This window comes from Propithecus coquereli, unplaced genomic scaffold (genome assembly GCF_000956105.1).
Source record: "Propithecus coquereli isolate 6110/MARCELLA unplaced genomic scaffold, Pcoq_1.0 Scaffold7, whole genome shotgun sequence".
NCBI classification, from domain to species: domain Eukaryota; kingdom Metazoa; phylum Chordata; class Mammalia; order Primates; family Indriidae; genus Propithecus; species Propithecus coquereli.
Window position 1 is genome coordinate 12,690,900 of NW_012153062.1, and position 14,604 is coordinate 12,705,503.

Sequence of the window (14,604 nt, forward strand, 5' to 3'; positions counted from 1 at the left end):
ACTAAATCTGCATTTATGAATACTTAGATCCAGCTGTGAAGTTGATTGTTTTTGTGTGTGGTCTCTGTAGGGTCCAATGGGGGAACAAGGAGAGAGAGGAGAGCCTGGAGCAGAGGGATATAAGGTAATTACTGCAACTTATATACCTTGCTTCTAAATTTGAATAGGCTTCTCTGTGGTTCTACTCAATTTCAAATGAAAATAAGCATCATTTACATAGCTATTAATAGAACTGTCTTATTTTTTAATCCTAGAAGAAGCCTAGCTCTACTTTCTGTTCCTTCTCCCTAGAATCTTCTTTGTTTCTTCCCATTGCCGCTTTTTCCCGCATCGTTGTTCAGATCTCAGCTGAAATGTTACCTCCTCAGAGATCTTCTCTAACTGCCCTAAAATAGATCTACAACTATTACTTTCGATCATACTACTTGATTTCCTTTATGACATATTGTGCTATATTATCACCTTTTTATACATTTGTTTCTTTATTTATTGTCTGTCTTCCTCCACCAAAATGTAAGATCCATGAGAATAAAATCTTGTCTCTGCTTTTCATCATTATACACCCAATTTTTAGAACACTAAGTTCCTGGTATATAGTAAGAATTCAATAAAGAGTTGTCAAATGGCTGGATAAATGCCATTATACTCTCAAGATTTAAGTCAGTTCTTATTCTCTTCCATTCCTTAGAAGGATTTATAAGACCAACTTCATCAACTACAATTATATTAGACTATATGTAGAACTTATTCAGTGTTATTTTTTAGAATCACATTTGTATTGAGGATGTTCTGTATTCCTGCCTTATATCTTTTCCCTCTCCATTTACATTGTCAGTTGCTAAACAAAATGGTCATCGGCTAACTCTGTGCCTATAGATCCTGTCTTATTCCTTCCTTCATAACATTCTCTGACCGCCTACAACATTATGTAATGTTTATTTACATAAATCCTATCTGTCCTTTATAATTTCACTCAAATTCCCTTTTCCTCTGACTCTAGCAGTAATCTTGCTCTCTTCTGTAGTCCTATAATATTATTGCTTATATGAGTCATTCAACACAAATATTTTACCATCTTCTGTTGCTAACTTTTTTTGGCTAATTGTTCTTTAATGAGCAGCTGGGTGTCTTAACTCCGTGGTGTGAATGTGACTTCTTTCTTTCTTGAAAAATAACTAATTATGAGCCCTGTGCATACTAGGCTTCAAATAATGAATTGATGGGTTAATTGATTTGATACATCTCTCTGGATCACTGTCTAGATCCAGAGTTCTAGAAAATGTTCCAGAACATTTTCATCACTTCCAAACGGAAGCCCCATTCCCATGAAGCACTCTCTATTCCTTTCTTCCAGCCACTGGCAACCACTATTTTTTATGTCTGTATGGATTTTTGCATTCTGGATATTTCATATGAATGGAATCATCTAATATATAGGCTTCCGTGTCTGGCTTCTTTAATTTAGCATAATATTTTAGAGGTTCATCTCTGTTGTAGAATGTATCAGTACTTCATTCTCTTTTATAGTCGAGTAATAACTAAGCTTTTTAAAAACACTTTTACAGTTACAAACATCTTTACAATTGTGGTGAACTCATGATTATACTGTAGGAGAGAAAAATGGAATGGATAATGCATATTTTGCTTCTTTTGGTTGTGAACTCTTGGAAATTTTTAAAATTCTTCTCACTATCCTTTGTTCTTTTTGTTCTTGAAAAAACTTAGAATGACAAAAGTCAAATGTCTTGCTCATTATTATTAATAAATACTTATATATACTACCACACTTTATGTGTTATGTATAATAAAATTTCTACAAATTGTGTCTTGGTCATTCAGCATGTGTTGTGCATCTGCCGTGGGCCAGAAGTAGAGCTAGGTGCCATGGATATAACACTGGACACCCAAAACATAGTCCCTGTCCCTGCGGACATCACATATATGAGACATAGAATAAGAACATTTAATCAGTATAAAAATAGACACAGTAAATCATAGCTGTAAAATATGTACAATGATGACATGTCAACTAAAAATAAAAGGAAAAACAATTATGACTGTCATCCTGCAAAACTATACATCACATAGGTCAAGATAAATTCATTTTAGGCTTGAAAGAACCAGAGACATGGAGGGAATAAGCATGTTATCCTGTCAACATCCACTTTTTAAAGGTATGAACAGAAACACATGGATACCCAAGATTAAGTCAAGCTAAACCTATACAAGACAAAGTTCCAGAAATACATTGAATAAATTACGCTGTATCTCAAACTCCTTTTTACTTAGGTTTGGCAACGGCCATAGAATTTTTTACACACAATAAAATAACTAAATCCCAACTTGGCCTTCACTCCTTAACATCAGACATACATATCCAAATAGCTATTGGACATCATCACAGACACCTCAAACTCAGTATGTCCCAAGCCGTAGCTAGTATCTCATCCTTTGCAAATTTGACCTGATCCTCCTCTTATTATATCCTCATTTCAGTGAATAATACCACCACCCACTGGGATGTCCAAGCCAGTAAATGAATTCTCTCTTCTCTCTGTCTCTCCCTCCCTCTCACTGCCCCCTCTCCCCCAGACACACACTCATCTCTCACATTCAGTTGGTCACTTCTTCTGATTCTTAAATATTTCTGGAATCTAACCACTTTGTCCTATTTTATTCCAAGCTCTCATCATTTTTTGTCTGAATTATTTTCATAGCTTCCTAACTGGACTCCCTGTCCCCAATCATAGCTCTCTCTGATCCATACTCTACTTAGCACGTTCTATCAGATGAGCCCCTATTTTCCATGCTCTTCCTTCTGCCAAAATGTCCTCACTTAACCACTTGGACCACCCATTCTTCAAGATTGAGCTTATCATCACTTCCCTTACAAAATCCTCTCCAAGCTTCCTTTTGCCATCCAACTCACCCCATCACTAATATTATCCAGCAAATTCCATCTACTTTCCGTAACCTTTTCTGCATAACTTTATAATAACATTTACTATAGCATATTCAGTTTTTACCACTACAGAAAAATGGTCATTATTAATTTTTATTGGGATATAATGGACTAGGGTAACTGTAGTGAAACTCCTAGAAAGCAGATCTGTCTTTGTGAGATTTGCATTCAAACTTCACAAAGCCAAGAGAGTCAGCTGGCTAATCTATATCATTCTGAAAAAATCTCTGTAAAACTAAAGACAGGGCGGTAGCAAAGCCATAATTTGCCATGATAGTTCTGAGTTTTGTAGTTTGCTCATATGCTCACTCTCACTTCACTTTGCAACTCTGACTTTTCACCAGCCACTTGTCTCCTGAATCCTGTTTGATGAGTTGTCATATTTATTTGTAACAGGTTCCCTCTTAATTGACCTGATTCTGTTATCTGCTGACTCTGCTCATGTTTTGCTAAGGGTCATATGCAGTAATGATTTTCTCTTTAATGTGGCCATGTGCTATATAGAAAGCTTTCTGAACTAGCTGTTCTCTTTTGCCACTATTCACTTCCTAAAACAGGATTCATTTCCTTTCTCAGGAAGTTGAAACTTAAGACCATAAACATTTGCCTCACAGAATGCAAATAAAGAAGCCTTCAATTGACCTTCCTGTGAGAATAAATATTGTTAGCCTATATATGCAATCCTATCTTTGCCTAGCCCAGGAAAAGGAGAGGAAAACTGTCTTTCCAAAGGCATTCTTTCTGTAATATACAAAGAGTAGGAAGAAAGGAATCTGAGTGAAGAGCAGGGAAGGGGATGAAGAGATTACATGTGGAATTCTTCCTGCATTACTCTCACCTGACATGCTCCTGAGTTGTTGCTAGTTTCTGTTTACACACTTGAAAAGGGAAATGTGGTAGGTCAGCATTCCTTCTTTGGAGAGCTAAGGTGATGACAGATTGCTGAATGTCAAAGCCACTTGATATTTTATATAGTAACTGTTCCCAGTCTTCAGCCCAGTAAATCTACTATCCAAGCAACTGTGAACTTAATTTGTAAAAGCGGAGACCATAGTATACTTTCATAGGGGGAATAGGTTGAAAAAATAAATTTATTCTCAAACTCTTTATTCCTTTGGTTATTGACTGTATTCGTTTTCTGAGGCTACTGTAACAAACTACCACAAAATGGGTGGCTTAAAACAACAGAAATTTATTCTCAGTTCTAGAGACCAAAAATTCAAAATCAAGGTGTCACACTCCTAGAGAGAGTGATTCTCCAGGGAGAATCCTTCCCTGCCTCTTCCCATTTCTGGTGGCTGTCAGCATTCCTTGTGGCTATGTCACTCCAATCTCTGCCTCTGGCCTTCTCCTCCGTTGTTTGTGTCAGTCTCCCTCTATGTTTCTTATAAGGCCCCCTGTGTGGGATTTATGGCCCATGTTGATAATATAGGATAATCTCATCTTGAGATCCTTAACTTAATGACATCTGCAAAAACTCTTTTTCCAAATAAGGCCACATTCACAGATTCTGGGGATCAGGACAGAGACACATCTTTTGGGAGGCCACCATTCAACTCGCTACATTAACTCACATTAAAAAAAAAAAAAAACCCACCCTATACATGTTCTCAATCATCATAATATCCAGCAGCTATTATGTTGCATCCTATTTCCAAGAAGAATCATAATCTCTATGATATTTAAATTGAGTTTTGCAACACTTTGCTACCGTTGTAAGTAATAGTATCCTAGTCTCTTAAATTATGTCTCTGCTTACTCTAATAATATAATCTTTTCCATTCCTAGGGTCATGTGGGTGTACCAGGATTAAGAGGTGCCACTGGACAACAAGGGCCCCCAGTATGTTTTGAAAACATTCTTTGTAATTCTGGCATTTTTAAAAAATTATCATTGATATAACTTATTTCGTCTCTGCTTCATATATGATTTCTGTTTTGGTTCCAATTAAAGGGCCAGCCAGGCAACCAGGGTGAACAAGGACTAAAAGGAGAGAGAGGATCTGAAGTAAGTTGAAATTGTTTAAGACAATTTGAGATTATTGTTAGCTTAGACAGTAGGGGCACAAGGAATTGCTATTGTAATTCAAATGATCACTCATACCTCCAGAAAAGGGATCACTTTAGGCCTCTGAATAGAGTGTTTATCAGCAATTGTGCTAAAACATAATTATTGATTGATTCATATGTTTTTACTATTATCCAAATTTTCCTTTACTACCAGCCTATTCTGGCTTCATAAAAATTGCCTAAGGTTGTCCCAAACTCAGTCTCTTCTTGAGGTTTCAAACAGAAATACCAACAAGCCTTAAAAACAGCATTGTAGAGAAAAACATATCAATCAAACCTATATAGTTGTTGTAGAAAGTGTTAAAGAAAAAAATTATCCAATGATATTTGTTAAAGCATGATAATATTCAGGACTATTGTGATAGGTACAGGGATCACTGCAATGGAATTTTGCAGGGGAAAGAGAGCCTGGGCTCAAATCCGAATATAGCAGTGGGCAAGTGGGAATTTATAGCCTAGGAGCAGAGCAGGTATCAGTGAATAGAAAATTACTCAGAGAAAACATCATGGGTAAGGGAAATTCTGGTTAAACCAACCTAACAAGATTCTTGTTGAAGACAGGACAGGGTGATCAGACATCACCTGGGGAATGGTAGAGGATTAGATATCAGATATCAAGGGTGATCAAGTATCAAGGGTGGGGATTCTTGCTAAACTGATGTAGCAGCATTCTTTTTGTTTTTTTTTTTAATAAAAAAAATTGTATTAGAAGCATTCAGAATGTCAACAAAACAGCTGCAACTTTTTTTTTGCAATTACAGAGTGGTATTCAGTTAACAGAACAACAATTATTTCGTATAAGCTGCTTCAGAGACAACTGAAGATGAAAAAACTACCATCCCCATGTATAACTAATTTGTGCTGTACACCAAAAAGAACCTGCTTTAAATTTCCATGCCAATTTACAACCCCCATACTGTACCAGGCAAGGTTAGTGGCTATTGAAAATACCACCAGGACAGGGCTAGCTAAAGACACATTCGGTAGTGTGTTAACTATACAAAAAAAGACACTGTACAGTTTAAAAACAAATCTTACACAGCCTACATTTCAATTTTTTTCTTTAAAAGGAGTGAGTTGTGTACAGGGGGGTTAAATGCTTTATAGACAAGAAAAAAAAAACTGCGCTAGAACCAACTTATTCATCATCATCTTCTTCTTCATCTTCATCTTCTTCATCTTCCTCCTCCTCTTCATCCTCTTCATCTTCCTCATCTTCCTCCTCTTCCTTCTTTTTCTTGCTTTTTTCAGCCTTGACAACTCCCTTTTTTGCTGCATCAGGCTTTCCTTTAGCTCGGTATGCAGCAATATCCTTTTCGTACTTTTCCTTCAGCTTTGCAGCCTTCTTTTCATAAGGCTGCTTGTCATCTGCAGCAGTGTTATTCCACATCTCTCCCAGTTTCTTTGCAACATCACCAATGGATAGGCCAGGATGTTCTCCTTTGATTTTAGGGCGATACTCAGAACAGAACAAGAAAAAGGCCGATGGAGGCCTCTTGGGTGCATTGGGATCCTTGAACTTCTTTTTTGTTTCCCCTTTAGGAGGGATATAGGTTTTCATTTCTCTTTCATAACGGGCCTTGTCCGCCTTTGCCATATCTTCAAATTTTCCTTTCTCTTTAGCAGACATGGTCTTCCACCTCTCTGAGCACTTCTTAGAAAACTCTGAGAAGTCGACTGAAGCATCTGGGTGCTTCTTCTTGTGCTCCTCCCGGCAAGTTTGCACAAAGAATGCATATGATGACATTTTGCCTCTCGGCTTCTTAGGATCTCCTTTGCCCATGTTTAGTTATTTTTCCTCAGCAAGGCACAGAGTCGCCCAGTGCCCGTCCGGCTCTCACTTGCCCCGGCGCAGTCTCTATGGAGCTCAATGTACTGCAATCTGTAGCAGCATTCTTTACTAAAACTGGATTTTACAAGGAAGTGCACAGATGGGCCTAAGAGAAGGTTTGGGAGCCTGACTAAAGTCTGGCCAAGCAAAGAATCTTTGTCACAGGGTAAGGGTGGAGATAGTGATTTGCCGATGAGACACAGACTCATAATTGGTTTAAAAGGTATTTTTTCTTAAGAAAAATTAATTATTTGTTTTCAAGCAAATGAAAACTCTGTTGGTTTATTGAATTTAGCCTTCTCTTTTCCTATGCACTGATAAACGTTGCCTCAACCTTAGTAACTTAGTAACTGGCTTTATCATTTGCATCTCCAATTAATTGTTGTCCTGCTTTTCATGGCATTCTGATGTGCTATTGATTTTAAATGAAATTCTTAAGAAAATGTGCTGTAGTTTAATAATAAATTAGATGAGGATGACTAACATGTAATGAATTTGAGACCATGTTTCTCCTAATTTGTTGATTAGTCTTCAACCATACTTGTGTTTCCCACTTGGTGGGAGTAAGTAATAAAATGAAGTGGAATCAGATATAATAAATAGGCATTCACTCACCTAGTAGCCATTTTGAATAGTCTTGGCATCTACTCAGTAACTTCCTGTCAGGTTCATTAAGAAATAAGAAATAAAAATATCCCATATTAGGCAAGCCTCAACAAGAAAACATGTAGAGAAATAAAATAGTTGCTACATTTATTTAGAATTTTTAATATACAAATTAGAAAAAGTCATGGAAAAAACTGTGAACCTAAAGCACTGCTACAGCTGTCAGGCTGCTTCCTTATGTTTGCATTAAGTGCCTGAGAATCCAAGTGTTCTCCAAGATTCGATCCTAAAATATCTAATTTTTTACAATTAATACTTTAATATTTGCAAGTTTTGTTTTTCCTTTTTGACATATATCAGGAGGAAGAAATTTTCCGATGCTTATATATGTTAAAATTATGCTAATGAAAATCAAATTCTCTTATTGGACAGCTGGCTCTCCAGCCTATCCAGTCAGCTGTTCCTGGGTGTTAGAGCTGAAAGGTGCTAAGAAGTTATAGTTAAAATTCTGTATAATTCAGGGGAACTAGTTCTTTCCTACTTTGGTCAATGCTGGCAAACAACCCAAGCACATATTGAAAAGCCTCTTAGAATTTGAAACAGTATTAATTACTACAAGAAAAACCATTGACTGTGTATAATTCACTAGGGACAGCTTCAGTGGCCAGGTGAGCCCTGTCCAATTGCTGTCATCTTGTTTTTACAAAGCTTTAATTTTTTTTTTTTTTTTTAGATTTGGAAATAGCCCTTTAAAATCATCTGAATAATCCTCTCATTTTTCAGTTGAAGAAATTTAAATCCCAGGGAGATCATGAGTTACATAAAATCACAGAACTAATTAGCAGCAGAACTAACTAGAAACTTTATTTCCTGGCTCCTATTATTATATAAAAGCCTTCTATTATTTTTTTTTTATTTCAGCATATTATGGGGGTACAGATGTTTAGGTTATGTATGTTGCCCTTGCCCCCCCTCCCCCACCAAGTCCGAGCTTCAAGCATGTCCATCCCCCGGATGGTGTGCATCGCACTCTTTATGTATGCATATACCCGTCCCCTCCTCCCACCTCCCCCCTGCCTGACATCCGATAAATGTTATTCTTATATGTGCACTTATGTGTTGATCAGTTAATACCAATTTGATGATGAATACATGTGGTGCTTGTTTTTCCATTCTTGGAATACTTCACTTAGTAGAATGTGTTTTAAATCTTTTGTAAATTAAGTGAAATATGATTGATTTTATGAAACCAACCAATTCATTTATTGGGCAACTATAAAGAAAAAGTTAGAGCAAGTCAAAACCAATTACAGAACCACTATGTTTTTAAAAAGACTTTTGTAATGCAAATATGAGTGAACTTTCCTATAATGGCTTTCAAAGACCAAGACTCAAGCCAAAATCTCCCAAAACTAAATTCCAGATATTAGTGAATTGAAATTTCTTAGTTAAAAAGAGAATACTTCTTGCTTAACTCTCTAAATCTATGTTTGCTTTATAAAGCTGCTCTCTCAAAAGAAGTTAGAACCAGCAAAGTATTGCGATAATGGTCCTTCAGCTTCATTTAAACAAAACAAACAAACAAACAAACAAGAATTTGAACTAACATGGTATATTTTAAAATGTCCCTTAAGAACCAGACTACTTTATCTAGTAGTCTGAACAGAAGGCTCTTTGAATGAATCTGATTTCAAATGGGCCACTCTATATATTTTTCAATGCTAGCAAAGCAAAAGAGAAAGCACAATTTTACATATACTCTAAAGACTAAATAAAATTCATTTGCCTTTCCAATTATGAGAACAGAAAATCTGTTCATTGATTTATGAGGTACTTATATTTAAATAAAATAATATGACTAAGTTAAGTTTGACAGTAGCATAGAATACTTCTACCTTTATCGTATTTGAATTTAGGGGATTGGTTGAAAATTGACTTCTTTTTCCTTCTTATGGTACCAACTCAATCAATCATCTACTAACACCTTTTATGACAACGTATTTTCTTTGCCTTTGATCCAGTCTGTAATTTCCTACTGAACAGACCACCTCTGTGCAGGATTAATGTTTAGTAATGTTTAGCTCTTGGTTTAGTTATAAGACTACCCAGCAATTCCAACTTTCAGTTTTTTTAAAACGCATAAATTCAAAAAGGCACTGTCTTGGTCAGTTCAAGATGCTATAAGAAAGTGCCATACACTAGGTAGTTTATAAACAACAGAAATTTATTTCTCAAGGTTCTGGAGGCTGAAAGTCCAAGATAGGGTACCAGCATGGTTAGGTTCTATAAGGGTCCTCCTCCATGTTGCAGACTGCAGGCTTCTCATTGGATTCTCACATAGCTGAAATAAGGAGCTCTCTGGGGTCCCTTTCATAAGGGCACTAATCCCATTCATGCAGATTCCACCTTCATGACCTCATTATCTCCTCAATACCTCTTACCTCCTAATACCATTCAACATTACCATTGCTGTTAGGATTTCAGCAGATGAATTTGGGGGCACAGAACATTCAGTTCATAACAGGTAGCAGTGTTCTATACTTCGGTAATCATATGTATTTAAAACCTCCATAGTAGGACTATGGTTTTTCTAGCCGGCCTATGTTCTTTTAGTTATGGTAACAATAATTATAATAAGGAAATCTTTCCTGGATCAAAAGGGTAAGAATAGCAGAGACCATACATAGTCTTACTTGTTAAATGCTTCTAGTGTTCAATAAATTTTCCATAATTCTCCTACTATAATTAACAAAATATACTGTTAAAATATTTTTCATATTCATAATTTTTCTTTACTGTTATTCTGTTGTGAGCTGCTCCTTCTTAATGCCCATCCAAGTCTGAATAGCTTTCTAGTTTTCATGATGATAGCCCAATGGATGTAGATTTCAAGATACAATATTTAACTTTTTCTGAAATAATCCCTCAAAAAATGGTCACCCCAAAACATAATTGATTTGTGATAATATGTAAATCTCTTTGTTTTTATTTTGTTATTTGAATGGTTGGAATAAAACATATGCATGTATGGTATACCATAATAAAAATACACCTTTGTTTATGTTCTTTATAATAAAACTCAACATCTGTCCTGACTGCCCATCCTTCCTGGTGGTGGGATCCTAATTGGTGGAAATCTAATCAACTGACTGCCTTTAACTCCATCCACTCAAATACCCTGCATTTGATTTAGAGTTTTGCCCTTTCACTCTCCTCGAGTTTGCAGTTACAATCTGGGTGGCGGTGGTGAGGAAAGGGAGTGGGAAGTGGGTTTAGTCTTCGGTCATCATCTATTCACACTGGCATCCACTGAAATGCACATTATCCTTTTTGGCCCCCAGTTACCATCATCCCACCATGTTGGTATCCACCTTAGCCCTCCTGGCAGAAGTTCTTTGACCTATTCTGGCATGTACAGCTATTTTCTCATCTCAAGTGCAAGGCCTCCTGCAGGCTCTCAGGGCCTTAATCTTCTGTTCTTGGCCACATGGAGATAACATTCTGATGCTCCCCACACCATGCAGGGGAATTGGGGGACTCAGAGAAGCTTTCTCAAGCCCACTGTCCTGTGTATCTCATGCAGAAATTTCTGCTGTATTGCTGACATTCAGTGTACCTTATGTGGAATTAGACAACATCTCTGTGCCCAGAACCCCACACTTGGAGTATTAGTGATTCTACCCACCCCAGGACTAGGGGGCAGGATAGGGCAGAGATCCTCAGAGATCCCTGTCAGCATCCAACAGTCTTGCTTCTCTTCTTCTCCTCCTCTTCCCTTTCCCTAACTGAAGATCTTTATATCCCCTTACATAGGAAAAATTCTCTTCCATTATTATTATATTCTAAATCTGTTATTTATGGCATAAATTTTATGACTTGAGTCCTTTGTAAGCTTGGTTTATGACACTCGAAGATAGACTTTTTAATATTTAAGGGTCAGGCTTTTATATTTGAAAAGAATGATTTTGAAACTGAAAATATGTTACCCCCATCAAGAGTTTCACTGTACTATTTTGAAATTCATAAGACAAGGAAAAGTCTATTTTGAAAATCAAAAGTGTAGAACAGATATACCTCTTTGCATTATTGTGAAGAAAAAACCACACTGGTTAACATATTTGAATGTTATCATGATTTGTAAGCTATTTAATTAGTGCTATTCAAGATGACTGAAATCAGACCTTTTTTTAACTATTTAAAATAATATTTATTTGCTTATTTTACTTTTTTATTGTGTTCTGAAAGACATATTTTACTATAGGGATCATATGTTCCAGAACTTATATATACTTCGATTAAACCCAGGTTACCAACTATCCCATTTTCTGGTTTCCTCACCTTTAGAAAGACTTTGCATTAGTGATTTTTACAGTAAGTATTATAAAATAATTTTCAGAGTTGGAGGTAGAACCCTTGATCCATATATCTCCCCAGTATCAAATTCTAATGAAGTTGGATTTTTATCTTTTACAGAAATGTTCTTTTTGTCTGTGACAGGATATGCTATTTCTTCTTAAAACATTTAAGCTCATTTTCAGAAGACGTAACATCTTCTGAAGTTGCTTCTTTTGTTGTTTTTGTTCAGTTGAATCTTTAGCACAATTTGTCTTCATATTTGAATAATTTAATATCCCATTTTGGTGGAATTATCCTGTTTGTGAGAACTTCTTATGATTTCTGAGAAATGTGTCTGGTAATGACAATATGATTCTGTTTCTTACTTGTGAACCAGGTCACTTTTTCCACATTTTTCTTCTTAAAATACTTTCAGAATGTCATCAGAACAAGGGCATGATTTGCAAGGACAAAGTTCCTAACTAGCCTGGCAGACCAGTTACTGCTGAATCAATTATGCTTTAAGACATCTCACACATGGAAAAACAAACAGTTCCGTGGGAAATAAATATCTTTTCCTTGAGTCACAAGCATGTTGTTCTCTGTGCTTCCAGAGAAGCACATTTTTAGGCTATCGGTTCATATCCCTCGCTACACTGCAAGTGCCTTGCAAGCAGGAACTTTGCCTTTGCATTCCCAGCACATAACAGGGTCCCTGATACATAATACTCAATAAATGTTTACTGAATTAAGTATTTAGCCACTTTCAAAAGGAAACAGAGGTCATTCCTGAAAGTGGGGACATTTATTAAGTAATCCATTCAGTTTCCTTTTAGAACTATGATTTAAATTCTAAAATTATAGAATTTGGAGGTAGACGGAAATTCATAGATGAGCTGGTCAGATTCTCTCATTTTCAGAAGAAAGTGACTCCCAGGAGGTAAATGTCAATCCCAATGATATACAACTAGTTAATGGCATAGCATGCAGGTCCCAGTGTTCTTTTCTATGGCTTCAGGTTAAGTAAATTTATTGCAGTCAATTGACAACTGTGTTTCCCATTTTTAGGGTCAACAGGGGAAAAAAGGAGCTCCTGGTCCTTCTGGGAAGCCTGGAATTCCTGTAAGTAACAGGCCTCTTTCATCTTTCTTGCTTTTCTCAATAGAATTGGCAACTTTAGCAAGCAAAATGTTTGGGGCCATTTATGTCATATTGGATAAAATCAATTTGTCTTGAAAAAAAATTTTAAGCCCATCCTGGAACACAGAGAGAACAAAATGTGACTATTATCTTAAAACCAAACTTGCTGTTTAAATATAAGTCCCTGCAATTGAAGGATGCTATTTTCCTGTGTTATGGAGCCCCTCCCTGTGGACTCGTCCTTCTCTCTGACAGTGAACCACTGGAAAACTGGGAACTTGGAATCATCAATAAGTGAATGGTGACAAAGGTCAGAGATCCTTAAGCAAAATTAAAAAGACATGAGCTAGGATTCTAATTGTAGGACTCGGCCTCTCATTCTCCTGGCAAATAGAACAAAAAGTATTAGAAACTTTTTATAAAATCCTTTCATCACAACAAGATTAATTTTTACCTCAGCCATCAGTTTCCTCCTCTGACCAGGTATATATGTGTTGACTGACTTGTTAGCAAACACTTCCTACTGGTGTCCCTTAGCCAAGGCTTAGATGCCTGCTTTGGGTGACCTGTATTGGTTCAAAAAATTAGAGAAAATGAATGTAAATTATAAGCACATTCAGATCAGAGATTCTTACAGATAAAATTCAGTTTCCCAAGAGTAGAATCAAAATGTTTAGATCTTTCTTCAGTCATATGATTATCTGCTTCAAAGTGGCAACAAAAAGAGCCATAATTTGTTTCTTGGAAAAATAACACAATAAAAGGTTTTGCAGACGATGAATGACAGCTTGTATCCTAGCTGACAGGTCCATATAGCTGACCTTTTCTCCACAGCTGTATAAAGCATTGGCTGGCACAATGAGAAATACCAGAGAATTACGTGAAGGCTCAGAAAGTTACACAGTAACTTGCCAATTAGCTTAGCATCTTTGTTTAGGGAACTTTTAAGGACAGGTATCTGTTGAATCCAAATAGTAAATCATTAAGGAATACAGGAAACAGAGGAAAATTTGTCCTAGGACAAATTATAAAAATGTAAACTCCCTCCCCTTAATAAATAAAAAAAAGGTATTTGTCATTTAAACATCTGTCTAGCATCTCTCCATAATCCAAGTAATTTTTAATTATCAAGGGACTTCCAGGCCTACCTGGACCAAAAGGCATGCAGGGATACCATGGAGCAGATGGCATTTCAGGAAACCCTGGAAAAGTTGGACTACCAGGAAAACAGGGACTTCCTGTGAGTAGTGCGAATATCTCTTTGCTCTTTATTTCTTATGCATAAGTGTCTTCTTGCTAGACCATGCATATTTCTGCTGTCTTTCATAGCTTTGGCATTGGCTTAGATTAAGCCAATCATTTCTTTAATAGTTATTTTGGAATTGCATTTATGATTTCCAGGGAATGACAATGGGTACATTCTCTTGGGGATTTCATATGTAATAACCTATAGTATTAATAATTTATTCCATTTTATACATAGAAAAGCTTGTAAAGAAGGACTATAAAGAAGTAAAATTTTAGGGGCTACATTACCTGGCTGTGCTCTGAGCTCATCAAAGGTTTTGAGCCCTTTTGGAATATTTAGGTCTTGGCAGTAACTCAAGATAGGTTCTGTCAAAAATAATTTTCCTTTTACTTTTATAGATCAGTATTTTACA

The 14,604-nt window shown here is 36.3% G+C and overlaps 2 protein-coding genes across 2 annotated transcripts in view; one reads left to right on the forward strand and one right to left on the reverse strand.

Annotated features, from left to right (window-relative positions):
• COL24A1 (collagen, type XXIV, alpha 1) overlaps window positions 1–14,604 on the forward strand; it is a 342,918-nt gene that overhangs the window by 268,863 nt on the left and 59,451 nt on the right. Inside the window, exons 42-46 of the mRNA XM_012661028.1 lie at window positions 71–124; window positions 4,751–4,804; window positions 4,916–4,969; window positions 12,872–12,925; window positions 14,076–14,183. Of these exons, the coding sequence (XP_012516482.1) occupies window positions 71–124; window positions 4,751–4,804; window positions 4,916–4,969; window positions 12,872–12,925; window positions 14,076–14,183 (324 nt within the window). The remainder of the gene's footprint in view (window positions 1–70; window positions 125–4,750; window positions 4,805–4,915; window positions 4,970–12,871; window positions 12,926–14,075; window positions 14,184–14,604) is intronic.
• Window positions 6,076–6,908, reverse strand: LOC105823889 (high mobility group protein B1). The gene has a single exon (XM_012661179.1). The coding sequence runs from the start codon at window positions 6,812–6,814 to the stop codon at window positions 6,170–6,172; it is 645 nt and encodes a 214-aa protein (XP_012516633.1). The 5' UTR covers window positions 6,815–6,908; the 3' UTR covers window positions 6,076–6,169.